The 14,925-nt window shown below is 48.7% G+C and overlaps 1 protein-coding gene across 5 annotated transcripts; it reads left to right on the top strand.

Moving 5' to 3' along the window:
- Positions 1–278: 278 nt before the first annotated feature.
- On the top strand, positions 279–14,437 carry LOC119936280. Of its 5 annotated transcripts, none has more exons than XM_038755812.1 (11): positions 280–423; positions 2,228–2,290; positions 3,660–3,689; positions 5,102–5,131; positions 6,924–7,031; positions 10,071–10,235; positions 10,701–10,757; positions 11,351–11,491; positions 12,562–12,627; positions 13,491–13,606; positions 14,007–14,437. In XM_038755812.1, the coding sequence occupies exons 1-10, from the start codon at positions 322–324 to the stop codon at positions 13,581–13,583; spliced, it is 855 nt and encodes a 284-aa protein (XP_038611740.1). In that variant the 5' UTR covers positions 280–321; the 3' UTR covers positions 13,584–13,606; positions 14,007–14,437. The 5 variants fall into 5 exon arrangements, with proteins under 5 accessions (XP_038611743.1, XP_038611742.1, XP_038611741.1 ...); XM_038755811.1 differs by having other exon boundaries at positions 6,921–7,031; XM_038755815.1 differs by lacking the exon at positions 3,660–3,689 and having other exon boundaries at positions 279–423.
- Positions 14,438–14,925: the final 488 nt, after the last annotated feature.

Raw genomic sequence — 14,925 nt, 5'->3', positions numbered from 1 at the left:
CCCCCCTCTCCTCTCCTCCCATTCCTGCTGGTCAGGGTGAGGTGCCTGCCGTGGATGTTAGTCAAAGAAGCAGGCAGGGGCAGGATCCAGGAAGGAGACTATTGCTGCCAGGGGTATGGGAAGCTTCCAGAGATGAGAGGCGGGAGACTGTTTGCCGGACTGAGCCCTCCCGCCCACCCAGAGAGAGACAGACCGGATGACCTGAACTTCGTTCAATGCCCTCTTCCCCTCTGGAGGTCCCGGGGAGGAGTCGCCCGTGTGGAGTGAACATAGTCGAGCTCCTGAGCTGGTCCTGCACAGAAGCAGAAGGGAAGGGCAGAGATGAGGCTGTGCCTACTGGGCTGCTTGGTGACTGCCCTGACTTTGGGGGGGTCTGGCACCCCCCTGGGAATGGCTTCAACACGGGAGGAGCCGGAGGAACAGGTAGGAGATGCAGCTGCTGGGGGTACTTTTTGGGCTGAGGCCAGGGGAGAGGGGAAGAAGGAGGAGTAGAAGAAGGATGAGGAGGGGAAGGAGGAGGGGTATAGTGGAGGTTGAGGAGGAGAAGGAGAAGGAGGTGAAGGGGAAGAATTAGGAGGAGAGGGACGAGGACAAAGCCTTATTGAAGGTCCATCTCCTCCAAGAGGCCCTCCCTTACTAAGCCCCCTTCTCTTCTCCCACTCACTTCTGTGTCTCCCTGACTTGCTCCTTTGGTCCTTCCCCCTCCCAACCCCCAGCACGTATGTCCATATCTGTAATTTATTTATTTATATTAATGTCTGTCTCCCTCGCCCCCGGACTGTAAGCTCAATGTGGGCAAGGAAAATGTCTGTTTATTGCTGTATTGTATTCTCCCAAGGGCTTAGTACAGTGCTCTGCACACAGTAAATGCTCAATATGTATGAATGAATGACTGAATCGGGGTGGGAGGAGGATCCCTACAGCTCCCTGGATCACGTCCAGGGCCTGCAGGGAACCGGAGCAAGAATATGGCATCTCTGTCTCTCCTCCCCACGGTAACTGGGTCCTGGTCTGTCCAAAACTGGCTCAGAAGTAAATTGAATCCTTTATGCTTCACCTTAAAATTGTGGTGTTTGTTAAGCACTTATTGTGTGCCAGGCATTGAACTAAGCCCTGGAGTGAATACAAGCAAATCAGGTTCGACACAGTCCCTGTCCCATGTGGGGCTCACAGTCTCAATCCCCATTTTACAGATGAGGTAACTGAGGCCCAGAGAAGTGAAGCGAATTGCCCAAGGTCACACAGTAGACAAGTGGAGGATCCGGGATTAGAATCCATGTCCTTTTGACCTGGCCTGTCCTCTATCCATGACACCATGCTGTTTCTCCTCTAGCGACCTTCCTCTAGAAATAACCCGGGGCCATGGTGATGTAGGAGATAGAGCCAATTTGTCACTGTGACCTCCCTCAACCTGCTGCTTCAAGCCTCCTAGGGGCCACACTGTCCCATCTCCATCCTCTCTCCTCCCATCCCCAAACCCTTGGACATGTTGTCCCCTGCTCTGGAGAGCCAGCCTTAACACACAAACACACACGCACGCACACACACACACAAACACACATATGGAGATGCAGCATGGCCTAATGGAAGGACCTGGGGCCTGGGAGTGAGAGAATATGGGTTCTAATCCCACATTCCTGCTGTGTGACCTTGGGCAAGTCGCTTCACTTCTCTGTGACTCAGTCCCCTCATCTGCCAAATGGGCATTCAATACCAGCGCTTCAAACAGTGCTTTGCACATGGTAAGCGCTTCACAAATACCATCATTATTATACCTGTTTTCCCTCCTACTTAGAAAGTGAGTTCCCTGTGGGACCTGATTATCTTTTATCTATCCCTCTGCTTAGTACAGCGTTTGCCACGTAATAGGCACTTAAATGCCGCAATCATTATCACTGGGTCTAGCAGGGCCATGCCTGGGATAGAGGGGCAAGAGAATGGCAATCCAAGAGACGTGATCGGGACTCATGGGGAATTCATTCAATCGTACTTATTGAGTGCCTTCTGTATGCAGAGCACTGTTCTAAGTGCTTGGGAGAGTACAATACAACAATAAACTGACCCTGCCCACAATGAACTTACAGTCTAGAGGATAGGAAGTTTATTAGTCCCAACACGGAGTCAGGCCCAAAGCCCTGCCCATCTCTGTCCCAGGAGTGAGTTCCTCTCGTCGAAGCTGAAGGTTGCCTGTTCCCATCGCCTCTGACCCACACTTTCCTTCCTTCAGGTCAAGATCAAGAGACTCAAGCGTGACTGGACTCACCTTTCCAGCAATATGCCATTCCACATGGTCAGATTGGTGTCAGATCTGGAAGTCGACATCCCGGAATATGGCCTGGGAATGGGGGAGGCGGGATGGAGAGACGTGGCCAGCGGGGGGAAGGAGTTTGGGGGATTATGGGAGAGCAGAAAGGGCTAAAGCAGAAAAAGCAGCATGGCCTAGTGGATAGAGCCCAGGCCTGGAAGCCAGAGGAAGTGGGTTCTAAATCCCAGCTCTGTCATTTGTTCAATGCTGTGTGAACCTGGGCAACTCACTTCACTTCTCTGTGCCTCACTCGGTTCCCTCTTCTGTAAAATGGGGATAAAGACTGTGAGCCCCATGTGGGACAGGGACTGTGTCCAACCTGATTACCTTGTATCTATCCCAGCGCTTAGAACAGTGCCTGGTACATGGTAAGTGCCTAACAAATACCATTAAAAAAAGAAATGGACAGTGGATATAATAATAATAATAATAATAATAATAATGGCATTTATTAAGTGCTTACTATGTGCAAAGCACTGTTCTAAGCACTGGGGAGGTTACAAGGTGATCAGGTTGTCCCACAGGGGGCTCACAGTCAATCCCCATTTTACAGATGAGGTAACTGAGGCACAGAGAAGTTAAGTTACTTGCCCAAAGTCACACAGCTGACAATTGGCGAAGCCGGGATTTGAACCCATGCCCTCTGACTCCAAAGTCCGTGCTCTTTCCACTGAGCCACACTGCTTCTCTGAGCCACATATGAGGCTCGTAGCCTGGCTCCCCTTGAATGGGGTAGAGAACATATCTACCTCTTCTGCATTTTTTAATTTATGCTATTTGTTAAGCACCTATTATGTGTGAGGCACTGTACTATTTGCAAAACAAGTTGGGCCCAGTCTGTGTCCCAAATAAGGCTCACAGTCTTCATCCCCATTTTACAGGTGAGATAACTGAGGCACAGAGAAGTTAAGGGACTTGCCCAGGGTCATGCAGCAGAACAGTGGCATAGCCAGAATTAGAACCCAGGTCCTCTTGACTCCCAGGCCTGATTAGTCAGAAGATCCTGAGTTCTAATCCCGGCTCTGCCACTTGTCTGCTGTGCGACCTTAGGCAAGTCACTTCACTTCTCAGGGCCTGTTACCTCATCTGTAAAATGGGGATAAAGAATGTGAGCCCCATGTGGGACAGACACAGTGTCCATCCTGATTATCTTGTATCTACCCCTGAGCTTAGAAGAGTGTCTGGCACATAGTAAGGGATTAACAAATAGCAGAGTTACTATTATTAACAGCCCCCACGTTATCTTTTGGGAGGAACATGAGGAGGGTGAGTGAGGGGTCTGATTTCCCTCTAGACTAGGGATGGGGAAGAGTAGGGAGACCGCGGGAGGCAGCAACTCTTCTCATTCTCCTAGCTGCTCAACGAAGATATACAAGCCATCCAGGTAATCATCATCAATCGTATTTATTGAGCGCTTGGGAAGTACAAATTGACAACATAGAGACAGTGCCTACCCAACAGTGGGCTCACAGTCTAAAAGGTAATGGCCCTGGACCCCTTGCCCATCCCTGCCCCATGCCAGCCAGTGATGGGTCTCAGGCCAGGATGCCTTCGGCATGGGCCGGTGGTCACCGAGATGCTTCCCTCCACGTGCCCTCTGTGGCACCCTGGCCCCTGCCCTCATTCCCCTGTGCCCCTTCCAAAGCAGCGAGGCTTAGTGGAAAGAGCACGGGCTTGGGAGTCAGAGGTCGTGGGATCTAATTCTGGCTCCACCACTTATCAGCTGTGTGACTTCGGGCAAGTCACTTCACTTCTCTGTGCCTCAGTTACCTCATTTGTAAAATGGGGATTAAGACTGTGAGCCCCATGTGGGACAACCTGATTACCTTGTATCTGCCCCAGCACTTGGAACAGTGTTTGGCACATAGTAAGTGCTTAACAAATGTCATCATCATTATTATTATTATTGTTACATGCGTCTTAGCATTGCCAGTCCCACCTCTCTCATGTGACCTCTGATCTCCATCCTTCCACTCTGACCCAGGGCCCTGGGCCAGGGCAATCGATCACTCAATCAGTCGTATTTATTTATTTTATTTTTTAATAGTATTCGTTAAGCGCTTACTATGTGCAAAGCACTGTTCTAAGCACTGAGTGCTTCCTGTGTGCAGAGCACTGTATGAGGCACTTGGGAGAGGACAATATAACAATATAATAATGATGGCATTTATTAAGCGCTTACTATGTGCAAACCATTGCTCTAAGTGCTGGGGAGGTTACAAAGTGATCAGGTTGTCCCATGGGGGCTCACAGTCTTAATCCCCATTTTACAGATGAGGTAACTGAGGCCCAGAGAAGTGAAGTGACTTGCCCAAAGTCACACAACTGACAGTTGGCGGAACCAGGATTTGAACCCATGACCTCTGACTCCCAAGCCCATGCTCTTTCCACTGAGCCACACTGCTTCTCTAACAGATATATTATTTGCCCACAGTGAGTTTACGGTCTAGAGGGGGAGGTAGACATTAATATAAAAAAATTAATGATGGATATGGATATAAGTGCTGTGGGACTTATGGGGGGTGAAAGAAAGGAGCAAGTTGGGGTGACGCAGAAGGGAGAGAGAAGAGGAAAGGAAGGCTTAGGGAAGGCCTCTTGGAGGAGATGGGCCTTCACTAAGGCTTTGAAGATGGGGAGAGTCATTGTCTGTCAGATATGAGGAGGGAGGGCGTTCCAGGCCAGAGGCAGGGTAGAGGCAGGGCATAGGCGAGAGGTCAGCAGTGACCTCCTCCCCTCTCCCAACCCAGTTCCAAGGGGAATCTTCCCGATACCCACCAGGTATTCTCATTCTCCTAGGTGATCAACGGAGGTGTACGAACCACAGAGGTAATGGCCCTGGACCCCTCGCCCCTCCATGCACCGTGCCAGCCAGTGATGGGTCTCAGGCCAGGATGCCTTCGGCATGGGCCAGTGGTCACCGAGATGCTTCCCTCCACGTGCCCTCTGTGGCACCCTTGCCCCTGCCCTCATTCCCCTGTGCCCCTTCCAAAGCAGCAAGGCTTAGTGGAAAGAGCACGGGCTTGGGAGTCAGAGGTCGTGGGATCTAATTCTGGCTCCACCACTTATCAGCTGTGTGACTTCGGGCAAGTCACTTCACTTCTCTGTGCCTCAGTTACCTCATTTGTAAAATGGGGATTAAGACTGTGAGCCCCATGTGGGACAACCTGATTACCTTGTATCTGCCCCAGCACTTAGAACAGTGTTTGGCACATAGTAAGTGCTTAACAAATGTCATCATCATCATTATTATTATCGTTACACGCGTCTTGGCATTGCCAGTCCCACCTCTCTCATGTGACCTCTGATCTCCATCCTTCCACTCTGACCCAGGGCCCTGGGCCAGGGCAATTGATCACTCAATCAGTCATATTTATTTATTTATTTTTTAATAGTATTTGTTAAGCGCTTACCATGTGCAAAGCACTGTTCTAAGCACTGAGCACTGTTCTAAGCGCTGAGTGCTTCCTGTGTGCAGAGCACTGTATGAGGCACTTGGGAGAGGACAATATAACAATATAATAATGATGGCATTTATTAAGCGCTTACTATGTGCAAACCATTGCTCTAAGTGCTGGGAAGGTTACAAAGTGATCAGGTTGTCCCATGGGGGCTCACAGTCTTAATCCCCATTTTACAGATGAGGTAACTGAGGCCCAGCGAAGTGAAGTGACTTGCCCAAAGTCACACAGCTGACAGTTGGCCGAGTCGGGATTTGAACCCGTGACCTCTGACTCCCAAGTCCATGCTCTTTCCACTGAGCCACACTGCTTCTCTAACAGATATATTCTTTGCCCACAATGAGTTTACAGTCTAGAGGGGGAGGTAGACATTAATATAAAAAAATTAATGATGGATATGGACATAAGTGCTGTGGGACTTATGAGGGGGTGAAAGAAAGGAGCAAGTTGGGGTGATGCAGAAGGGGGAGAGAAGAGGAAAGGAGGGCTTAGTCAGGGAAGGCCTCTTGGAGGAGATGGGCCTTCACTAAGGCTTTGAAGATGGGGAGAGTCATTGTCTGTCAGATATGAGGAGGGAGGGCGTTCCAGGCCAGAGGCAGGGTAGAGGCAGGGCATAGGCGAGAGGTCGGCAGTGACCTCCTCCCATCTCCCAACCCAGTTCCAAGGGGAATCTTCCCGATACCCACCAGGTATTCTCATTCTCCTAGGTGATCAACGGAGGTGTACGAACCACAGAGGTAATGGCCCTGGACCCCTCGCCCCTCCATGCACCGTGCCAGCCAGTGATGGGTCTCAGGCCAGGATGCCATCGGCATGGGCCGGTGGTCACCGAGATGCTTCCCTCCACGTGCCCTCTGTGGCACCTTAGCCCCTGCCCTCATTCCCCTGTGCCCCTTCCAAAGCAGTGAGGCTTAGTGGAAAGAGCACGGGCTTGGGAGTCAGAGGTCGTGGGATCTAATTCTGACTCCACCACTTATCAGCTGTGTGACTTCGGGCAAGTCACTTCACTTCTCTGTGCCTCAGTTACCTCATTTGTAAAATGGGGATTAAGACTGTGAGCCCCATGTGGGACAACCCGGAATTCCAGGGACTGAGCTGTCCCCACCGTCCCACCTCTGACCTATACACAATCCACCTGCTCTCCCCTCTTCCTCCAGCAGGAAAATTGGATTATCTTAAAAGAATTCCCCAGCTGTTGCAATGGCAGCATGGATGGGCCCAGGAGCGGAAGGGAAGGAGGAGAAGCCAGCAGGAATTCTTCTACGCAGGTAAGGAGGTTGCTTTGAGCAGCGGTTCAGGAGGTGGTGTTCAAACAGGAAACCCCGGGAAAAAGTCAAATTCGGCCCCTACCTCTCCCTCTGAACCAGGCCCTGGAACACAATGGCTCATTTAGAAAGGATGGCTCCACTAGGCATCAATCAGCCAATGGTATTCATTCAGCACCTACTACGTGCAGAGCACTGTACTAAGCACTGGAGTACTGGAGATTAAGAGACCCAACCTTGGCCTTCAAGAATCCTGACAACCCAGCTGAGGAGACTGACAGACAAAGGCTATTTTAAAATAGTTGGAGAAGGAGGAAGGAAGGAAGATGCAGATGTCGATAGCAGGAGAGAGGAAGGATAATTAAAAATGTAGACTGTAAGATGGTCTCTAGACTGTAACCTCACTGAGCATAGGGAATATGTCGACCAACTCTGTTGTACTCTCCCAAGAGCTTAGAACGGTGCTTTGGACACATTAAGTGATTGATATAAATGAGTAGCAAGGGTAGTTTATTGAATGTTTATGGAGCGGCTGGGCACTGTACTAAGCACTTGGGAGATATAACAGAAATACAACCTGTTCCTTGACTATAAGGCACTTAGCCCTTAATAGGGAGATCAACAGAAAAATACTGAGTATGTGTAGAAAAGCAGCACGGCCTAGTGGAAAGAGCATGTGACTGGGAGTCAGAGGACTTGGGTCCTAATCCCAGCTCTGCCAATTGCTTGTTGTACAACTTTGGGCAAGTCACTTATCTTCTCTGTGCCTCAGTTACTTCATCCATAAAATGGGGATTAAATCTAACTCTCTCCTACCTGCATTGGGAGCACCATGAGGAACAGTCCAACCTGATAACCTTGTATCTACCCCAGTGCTTAGAGTATATTAAATGCTTAACAAATAAAAAAAGTGTATGGGCACAAAAGCTGAGGAAAAAAATACCAAAGTTGGGACTGAAAGGTTGATCGGGGGGGTTACAATTAACAGGGAAGGCTTTCTGGAAGAGGGGGCATTTTAGGAGGGCTGAGGTCTGGCAGGTAGCAGGAAAAAGTTAGTTCCTGCTTCTGGGGACAATATGAGCAAGGGGTTGGAGTGAGAAAAGATAAGAGAAGCAGCGGGAATTAGTGGAAAGAGCACAGGCTTTGGAGTCAGAGGACGCGGGTTCTAATCCCGGCTCCGCCACTTGTCTGCTATGTGACCTTGGGCAAGCTACTTCACTTCTCTGTGCCTCCGTTACCTCATCTGTAAAATGGGGATTAAGACTGGGAGCCCCAAGCGGGACACTCTGATTACCTTGTATCTACCCCAGCACTTAGAACAGTGCTGGCACACATTATTATTACTATTATTATTATTATTATTATTATTATTATTATTATTATTATTATTATTATTATTATAAGAGCAGGTGTTGGGGTCGGGGAGGGAGAAGGAAAGAGTGCAAGCAATTAGACTAGGGGGTGAGGAGAGCTGAGAAGCAAGTAACAATGGATAATTATGGTATTTGTTAAGCTCACCCGTGGCATATTCATTCATTCAATTGTATTTATTGAGCACTTACTGTGTGCAGAGCACTGTACTAAGTAGTAAGGTACATAAAAGTGCTAAAAATGACTATGGAGAAGTTTGGTACACCAGTAGAGACAACTCTGGGGGTTTTGAGCTTCAGAGGCTCAGCCTGAACTAGCCCAAACCCCCAGCCCTGGCTGTTTACCCCGGACCTTGGTCATCTGCTTGGATCAGCCGGGGGAAAGTGTTTACCAGGTGGAGGGCCAGAACACCCACAGGGTGCAGCCAAGTGACCCGGGCCTGGGACACTGCTCCCTCAATGACCCGGGGAGGAGGACAGCCCAGCCCGCACCCTCTACTCCTCTGCCGCTAATCACCTCACTGTGCCTCGTTCTCACCTGTCCTGCTGTCGACCCCCGGCCCAGGTCCTCCCTGTGGCCTGGAATGCCCTCCCTCCGCACATTCGCCAAGCTAGCTCTCTTCCTCCCTTCAAAGCCCTACTGAGAGCTCACCTCCTCCAGGAGGCTTTCCCAGAATGAGCCCCATCCTTCCTCTCCCCCTCCCGCCCTCCCCATCCCCCCGCCCTACCTCCTTCCCCTCCCCACAGCACCTGTATATATTTTTGTACAGATTTATTACTCCATTTTACTTGTACATATTTACTATTCCATTTATTTTATTTTGTTAATATGTGTTGTTTTGTTGTCTGTCTCCCCATTCTAGACTGTGAGTCCGCTATTGTGTAGGGACCATCTCTATATGTTACCAACTTGTACTTCCCAAGCGCTTAGTACAGTGCTCTGCACACAGTAAGTGCTCAATAAATACAATTGAATGAATGAATGAGGAGGAGAGGCCCTGGGAGGGAGGCCTGAACCGTCTCCCCACCAAGGCCAGAGTGGTGGGCCAAGATGAGGCTGGGACCACTGGGCCAGTTGGTGGCCAGGCTGGCCCTGGGGGTAGGTAGCCAGCAGCCCCCTGGGAGTTGAAGGTACAGGCCGTGGGGGTGGGCGTTGGGAGAGCAGAGGAATCAGAAGGTCATAGGTTCTAATCCCAGCTCTGCCACTTGTCTGCTATGTGACCTTGGGCAAGTCACAACTTTTCTTTGCCTCAGTTACCTCATCTGTAAAGTGGGGATTGAGACTGTGAGCCCCACATGGGACAAAGGACTGTGTCCAACCTGATTTGATTGTATCTATCCCAGCACTTAGTATGGTGCCTGGTACATAGTAAATCCTTAACAAATACCATTCTTATTCTTATTCTTATTCTTATTATTATTTATTATTAAGGAGCGGTGAATTCAGGGAACAGAGGGGGCACACAAGGCTGAGACAGAGACCGAGACTGGGGCCAGGGAGCGATCATTCTTTCATTCATTCATTCAGTCATATTTATTGAGCACTTACTGTGCGCAGAGCACTGTACTAAGCACTTGAGAAAGTACAACATACGAATAAACAGACACATTCCTTGCCCACATCGAGCTCACAATCTATCACCCACACAGTCTATCACCCTCTACTGTTCAGGATATATACGTGGTATTCGGGACGTTCATGGATCCTGCAGAGGAGGAAACATTGAGAAGGAGTCATTGTGAAGGCTGCTGTGGAAAAAGAGTGACTTTGATACCGGAATCCTGGAGAAGCCTGAAGGAGGGTGGGGATGTTTCGGGTACCAGCACCACTGACATGGTGAGAATTGTGCTGGGGAGACATTGTTGGAAGCGAGGGAGGGAGGGAGAGCCCCACATTCCTCTCTTCCCACTCCAGGCTCTCAATCAGTCAATTAGTGTCACCTACTGAGAGCTTACTGTGTGCCCAGCACTGTTCTAAGCACTTGGGAGAGTACAGTAGAGGAAACGGAAATGATTCCAGCTTCAAGGAGCTTACAATCCAGCTTCCTCAGGGAAAGGAGGTGCATGTGGCTGCTGAGAGAGCCAAATGTCAGTTTCTCTCTCTGGTTGCCCCGCTACCCACTCTAAGTCCTCTGGTCATCATCATCATCATCATCAATCGTATTTATTGAGCGCTTACTATGTGCAGAGCACTGTACTAAGCACTTGGGAAGTACAAATTGGCAACACATAGAGACAGTCCCCACCCAACAGTTCCTTGCCACTACCTCTCCCTGTGACATATTTCAGTTTCCTCTTGCAGGACAAGACCGGGGAAATGAAGGTCAACACCCTGGGTGATAACATCAACGTGACTTTTGTAAGTTTGGTGAATAAGCTCAAGGGAAAAGTCCCAGAATGCAGTCTGGCACGATAGAGGAAGGAGCAGGGCTGGGGGAGGAAGGATTAAAGGGGGGCACTGGAAAGGTGGGAAAGTCAGGGAAATGGGAATTGGGGATTAGTCTGAAATCAACTCTCCCATCCGACTTCTGGACAAAGCCTACAGACCAGAGGGCGGTTAGTTCATTCATTCATTCACTCTTTCATATTTATTCATTCATTCAATCGTATTTATTGAGCACTTACTGTGTGCCCACGAAGCGCTGGGGTGGGCACAAGCAAATAGAGTTGGACACAGTCCCTGCCCCATGTGGGGCTCCCAGTCTCAATCCTCTTTTTACAGATGAGGTAACTGAGGCCCAGAGAAGTGAAGTGACTTGCCCAAGGTCACACAGTCAAGTGGTAGAGGCAGGATTAGAACCCAGGAACTTCTTACTCCCAGGCCCGGATTCTATACACTACCCTATGGGAATCCCTCTGGGACAGGCATCTGACTTTAACCTGGGAATCAGGGGAGACTAAGATGCCCCCGTCTTCCGCCCCTGTTGCTTCTGATCTTAACCTTGGCTACAGGCTTTTAGCGGTCCCTCCACCCGAGTCTGGAAGAAAGAAAGTGAGCTCTGTGCTAGCTGCTGCCCCATCCCGAGGACCAACCAAACAGAAGTCCCTGCAAGTGGAGAGGAAGAAAGAGTGGGAGGAAGCTCTCCTGGACAGGTAATAGTAGTACTAATTATAATAATTATGGTAATCGTTAAGTGCTTATTATGAGCCAAGCACTGCTGTAAGCACTGGGGTCAATCAGATTGGACACAGTCCCTGTCCCACATGGGGCTCACAGTCTTAATCCCCATTTTACAGAGGAGGTGACGGAAGCTCAGAGAATAATAATAATAGTATTTGTTAAGTGCTTACTATGTGCCAGGTACTGTTCTAAGCACTGGAATGGATATGAGCAAATCGGGCTGGACACAGTCCCTGCCCCACTTGGGGCCCACAGTCTTAAGCCCCATTGTACAGATGAGGTAACTGAGGCCCAGAGAAGTGAAGTAACTTGCCCAAGGACATGCAGCAGGCATGTGGCAGAACCAAGATTAGAACCCAGACTCCCAGATTCATGGTCTATCAGGTTGCCTCGGGGGCTTCATCCTTCCCCAATGAAAACTGCAGCCCCAACATTTTTTTATGGCCAATGTTAAGTACTTACTATGTGTCAACCACTATTCTAGGCACTGGGGTAGTTTGCAGTGCTTAGAACAGTGCTTGGCACATAGTAAGTGCTTAACAAATACCATCATTATTATTATTATTATGACAGTCTAGGGGAGGAACTTATAGTCTGAGGGAGGATCTTAGAGCCTAGACGAAGAGCTTATAGTCTACAGCCCAAAGGAGATGACGTTTTCCCAATTCTACCATGTTAATGCAGCCTGGGCCCTTTCCATCTGACACACTCTCTGGTGGCCCCATCCTGCCCTGGACCTATAAATCTTTCTCTTAGCCCTCCCAGTTTCCTGGGGTATGCTGATCCCAGGAAATGAGGTTTCCCCTCCCCTCTATTTAGCTTTTGGATTCCTAGTCTTCCACTACCACCCCAAAGCTCATCCATGCCCCGGGCCTGCTGACTGACCGAAGAGGTAAAAGCAACCCACCTTCAGCTGATCCTGCTGCTCTCAATCAATCAAGGGTATTTATTGAGCTCTTACTGGGTGCACAGCACTGTACTAAGCCCTGCTCTTGATCCTGGGTGGACTGTGCTGATCAACAACCTGCTCTCCCATTTTCAGGACAGTGTCCAACAAGGGCCACAGAATCCCTGGACCAATCTGGGCCATTTGATCCGCCGGATTCAGGTGAGTATTGATCAGTCGTTCTCTGCCTTCTTCAGCCCCATCCGCCAGCCTGACACTCACTCTACCGCTGCTCTGTGGGAGGTTTGGTGAAGAGCCTGTGAAATAATAATAATAATTGTGGTATTCGTTAAGCACTTCCTATGTGCTAAGCACCTAGATGGATTCAAGCAAACTGGGTTGGACACAGTCCCTGTGCCATATGGGGCTCACAGTCTCAATTCCCATATTACAGATGAGGGAACTGAGGCACAGAGAAGTAAAGTGACTTGCCCAAGGTCACACAGCAGACAGGTGGCATATCTGGGATTAGAACCCAGGTCCTTCTTACTCCTAGGCCTGTGCTCTATCCAGTAGGCCAAACTGCTTGGTAGAGCGCACCCACCATCCCCAGAAACTCTCACGCAATCAATCAATCTCTCCCTACAAGGCTTAGGTAAGAAGACCTCCAGCCCTTTAGATTTACAGTGTAAACTCGTTCTCTAAACTGCAAGCTCCTTGTGGGCACGTTATATTTTTACATCATACTCTCTCCAGCACTTGATACAGTGGTTTGCACACAGTAAGCACTCAATAAATGATTGATTGCAGCTCTTATAATAATGATTATAATGTTATATTAATTTATATTTAAATTATGTGTTATAAATTATCTATTTGTATCCATGCCTGTCTTCCCCCTAGACTGTAACCTCATCCTGGGCAGGGATCGTGTCTGCTAATTCTGTTTGTATTGTACTCTCCCAAGCACTTAGTACAGTGTTCTGCACATAGTAAGCCCTCAGTAAATACCACTGATCGATCATGGATTAATTGATTTCAGAGGCTCGTACAGATGGCCTCTATTTGACTCTGGTTTCCCTTAGGTTCATTATCCGAACGGAAGCTACCAGCTATATGAAACATACAAGTTGCAAATGCCTTTAGAGACCTGTCTCCCATGTCCAACTGGATGGTGACAGAAATCCTCAGTGATGACTAGGTGAGTACAGCTGTCTAAATTAATCAGACACTAACAAATCCTTTATTTTTTTTAATAGTATTTAAGCACTTACTACACGCCAAGCACTGTTCTAAGCTTTGGGATAGATATAAGGTAATCAGGATGGACACAGTCCCTGTCCCACATGGGGTTCACAGTTCTTCATCCCCCTTTTACGGATGAGGTAACTGAGGCACAGAGAAGGGAAGTAACTTGTCCAAGGTCACACAGAAGACAAGTGGAGGAGCCGGGGTTAGAAGCCCAGGTCCTCTTGATGCCCAGGCCCGTGTTCTGTCCACTAGGCCACACTGCTTAAGGGCTGTTGGTTACCAAGATGAGGAATGCAGGGGGATCCCTGCCTTGAATCTAAACCTGCTCTTTGCTGTCTCTCCTCTCCTAGGATCCTGGAGAACACTCCTGGGGTAACCCAGAGGGGACCCCCCAGGCCAATACACCCCCAGGAGAAGAAAACACAGAAGAACCCAGGGAGACTCTTACCGATCAAGGCCACCCATGGACCAATTAAGTTCAACTGATGCCAACCCAACCCTGCCTGGTGAAATCCAGAAAAACCAATCTGCTCTCTCTCTGGTAGCACCAAGCTTAGGCGGCTACTCTTCCTGCTTCCAATCACTCTTTCCTTCCTCCCCCATGCTCTGTCTCTTTTTTGTATCTTTACACAGATCTGGCCTGCAGCCCAGCTGCATCCCCTCCCCGGCGAGGCCACTACTCTCTGCAACGGTCACCAAGAAGCCTCAGGACCCGGCAGGGAAGGGTTAACCCCACAGGGAATGATGGGGAAATCTGGGAATAAAGGTGTTGGAGATTTGATTTCAGTGTTCTTGTCTTGGAGAGGGACAGTCGATGCTGAGAGTCTCCAGGAGGAAAAATTGGGCTCCCCATAATAATAATGTATATTATAACCATATTATATATGTGATATATTTTAGTTACGTTATAGTTATATCATAGTTATATAAATAGTTATATATAGTTATATTATAGTTATAATATTTTAGTTATTATATTATGTTATGTGATATTATATAATATTTATGTTGTATAATTCTTATATTAAACACTTACTATGTATTAAGTGCTGGGACAGATACAAGATAATCATGTTGCACACAGTCCTTGTCTCACAGGGGTTTCACAGTCTATATAGAAGGAAGTAGAATTTAATCCACACTTTATAGATGAGGAAACACACAGAGAAGGGTGACTTGCCCAAAGTCACACAGCAGGCAACTGACAGAGTTGGCATTGAACCCAGGTCCTCTGACTCTCAGGCCCGGCGTCTTTCTACTGCTTCTGTT

Source organism: Tachyglossus aculeatus, chromosome 13 (genome assembly GCF_015852505.1).
Source record: "Tachyglossus aculeatus isolate mTacAcu1 chromosome 13, mTacAcu1.pri, whole genome shotgun sequence".
Classification (NCBI taxonomy): Eukaryota; Metazoa; Chordata; class Mammalia; order Monotremata; family Tachyglossidae; genus Tachyglossus; species Tachyglossus aculeatus.
This window is presented reverse-complemented; position numbering and strand designations above follow the sequence as displayed.

Excerpts from the sequence above, each read along its gene's own strand:
- LOC119936280 (XM_038755811.1), top strand. The coding sequence starts at position 322 with ATGAGGCTGTGCCTACTGGGCTGCTTGGTGACTGCCCTGACTTTGGGG. Across the intron at positions 2,291-3,659 it reads GCAATATGCCATTCCACATG|CTGCTCAACGAAGATATACA; the intron begins GTCAGATTGGTG and ends TCATTCTCCTAG. Across the intron at positions 5,132-6,920 it reads GAGGTGTACGAACCACAGAG|CAGGAAAATTGGATTATCTT; the intron begins GTAATGGCCCTG and ends CTCTTCCTCCAG.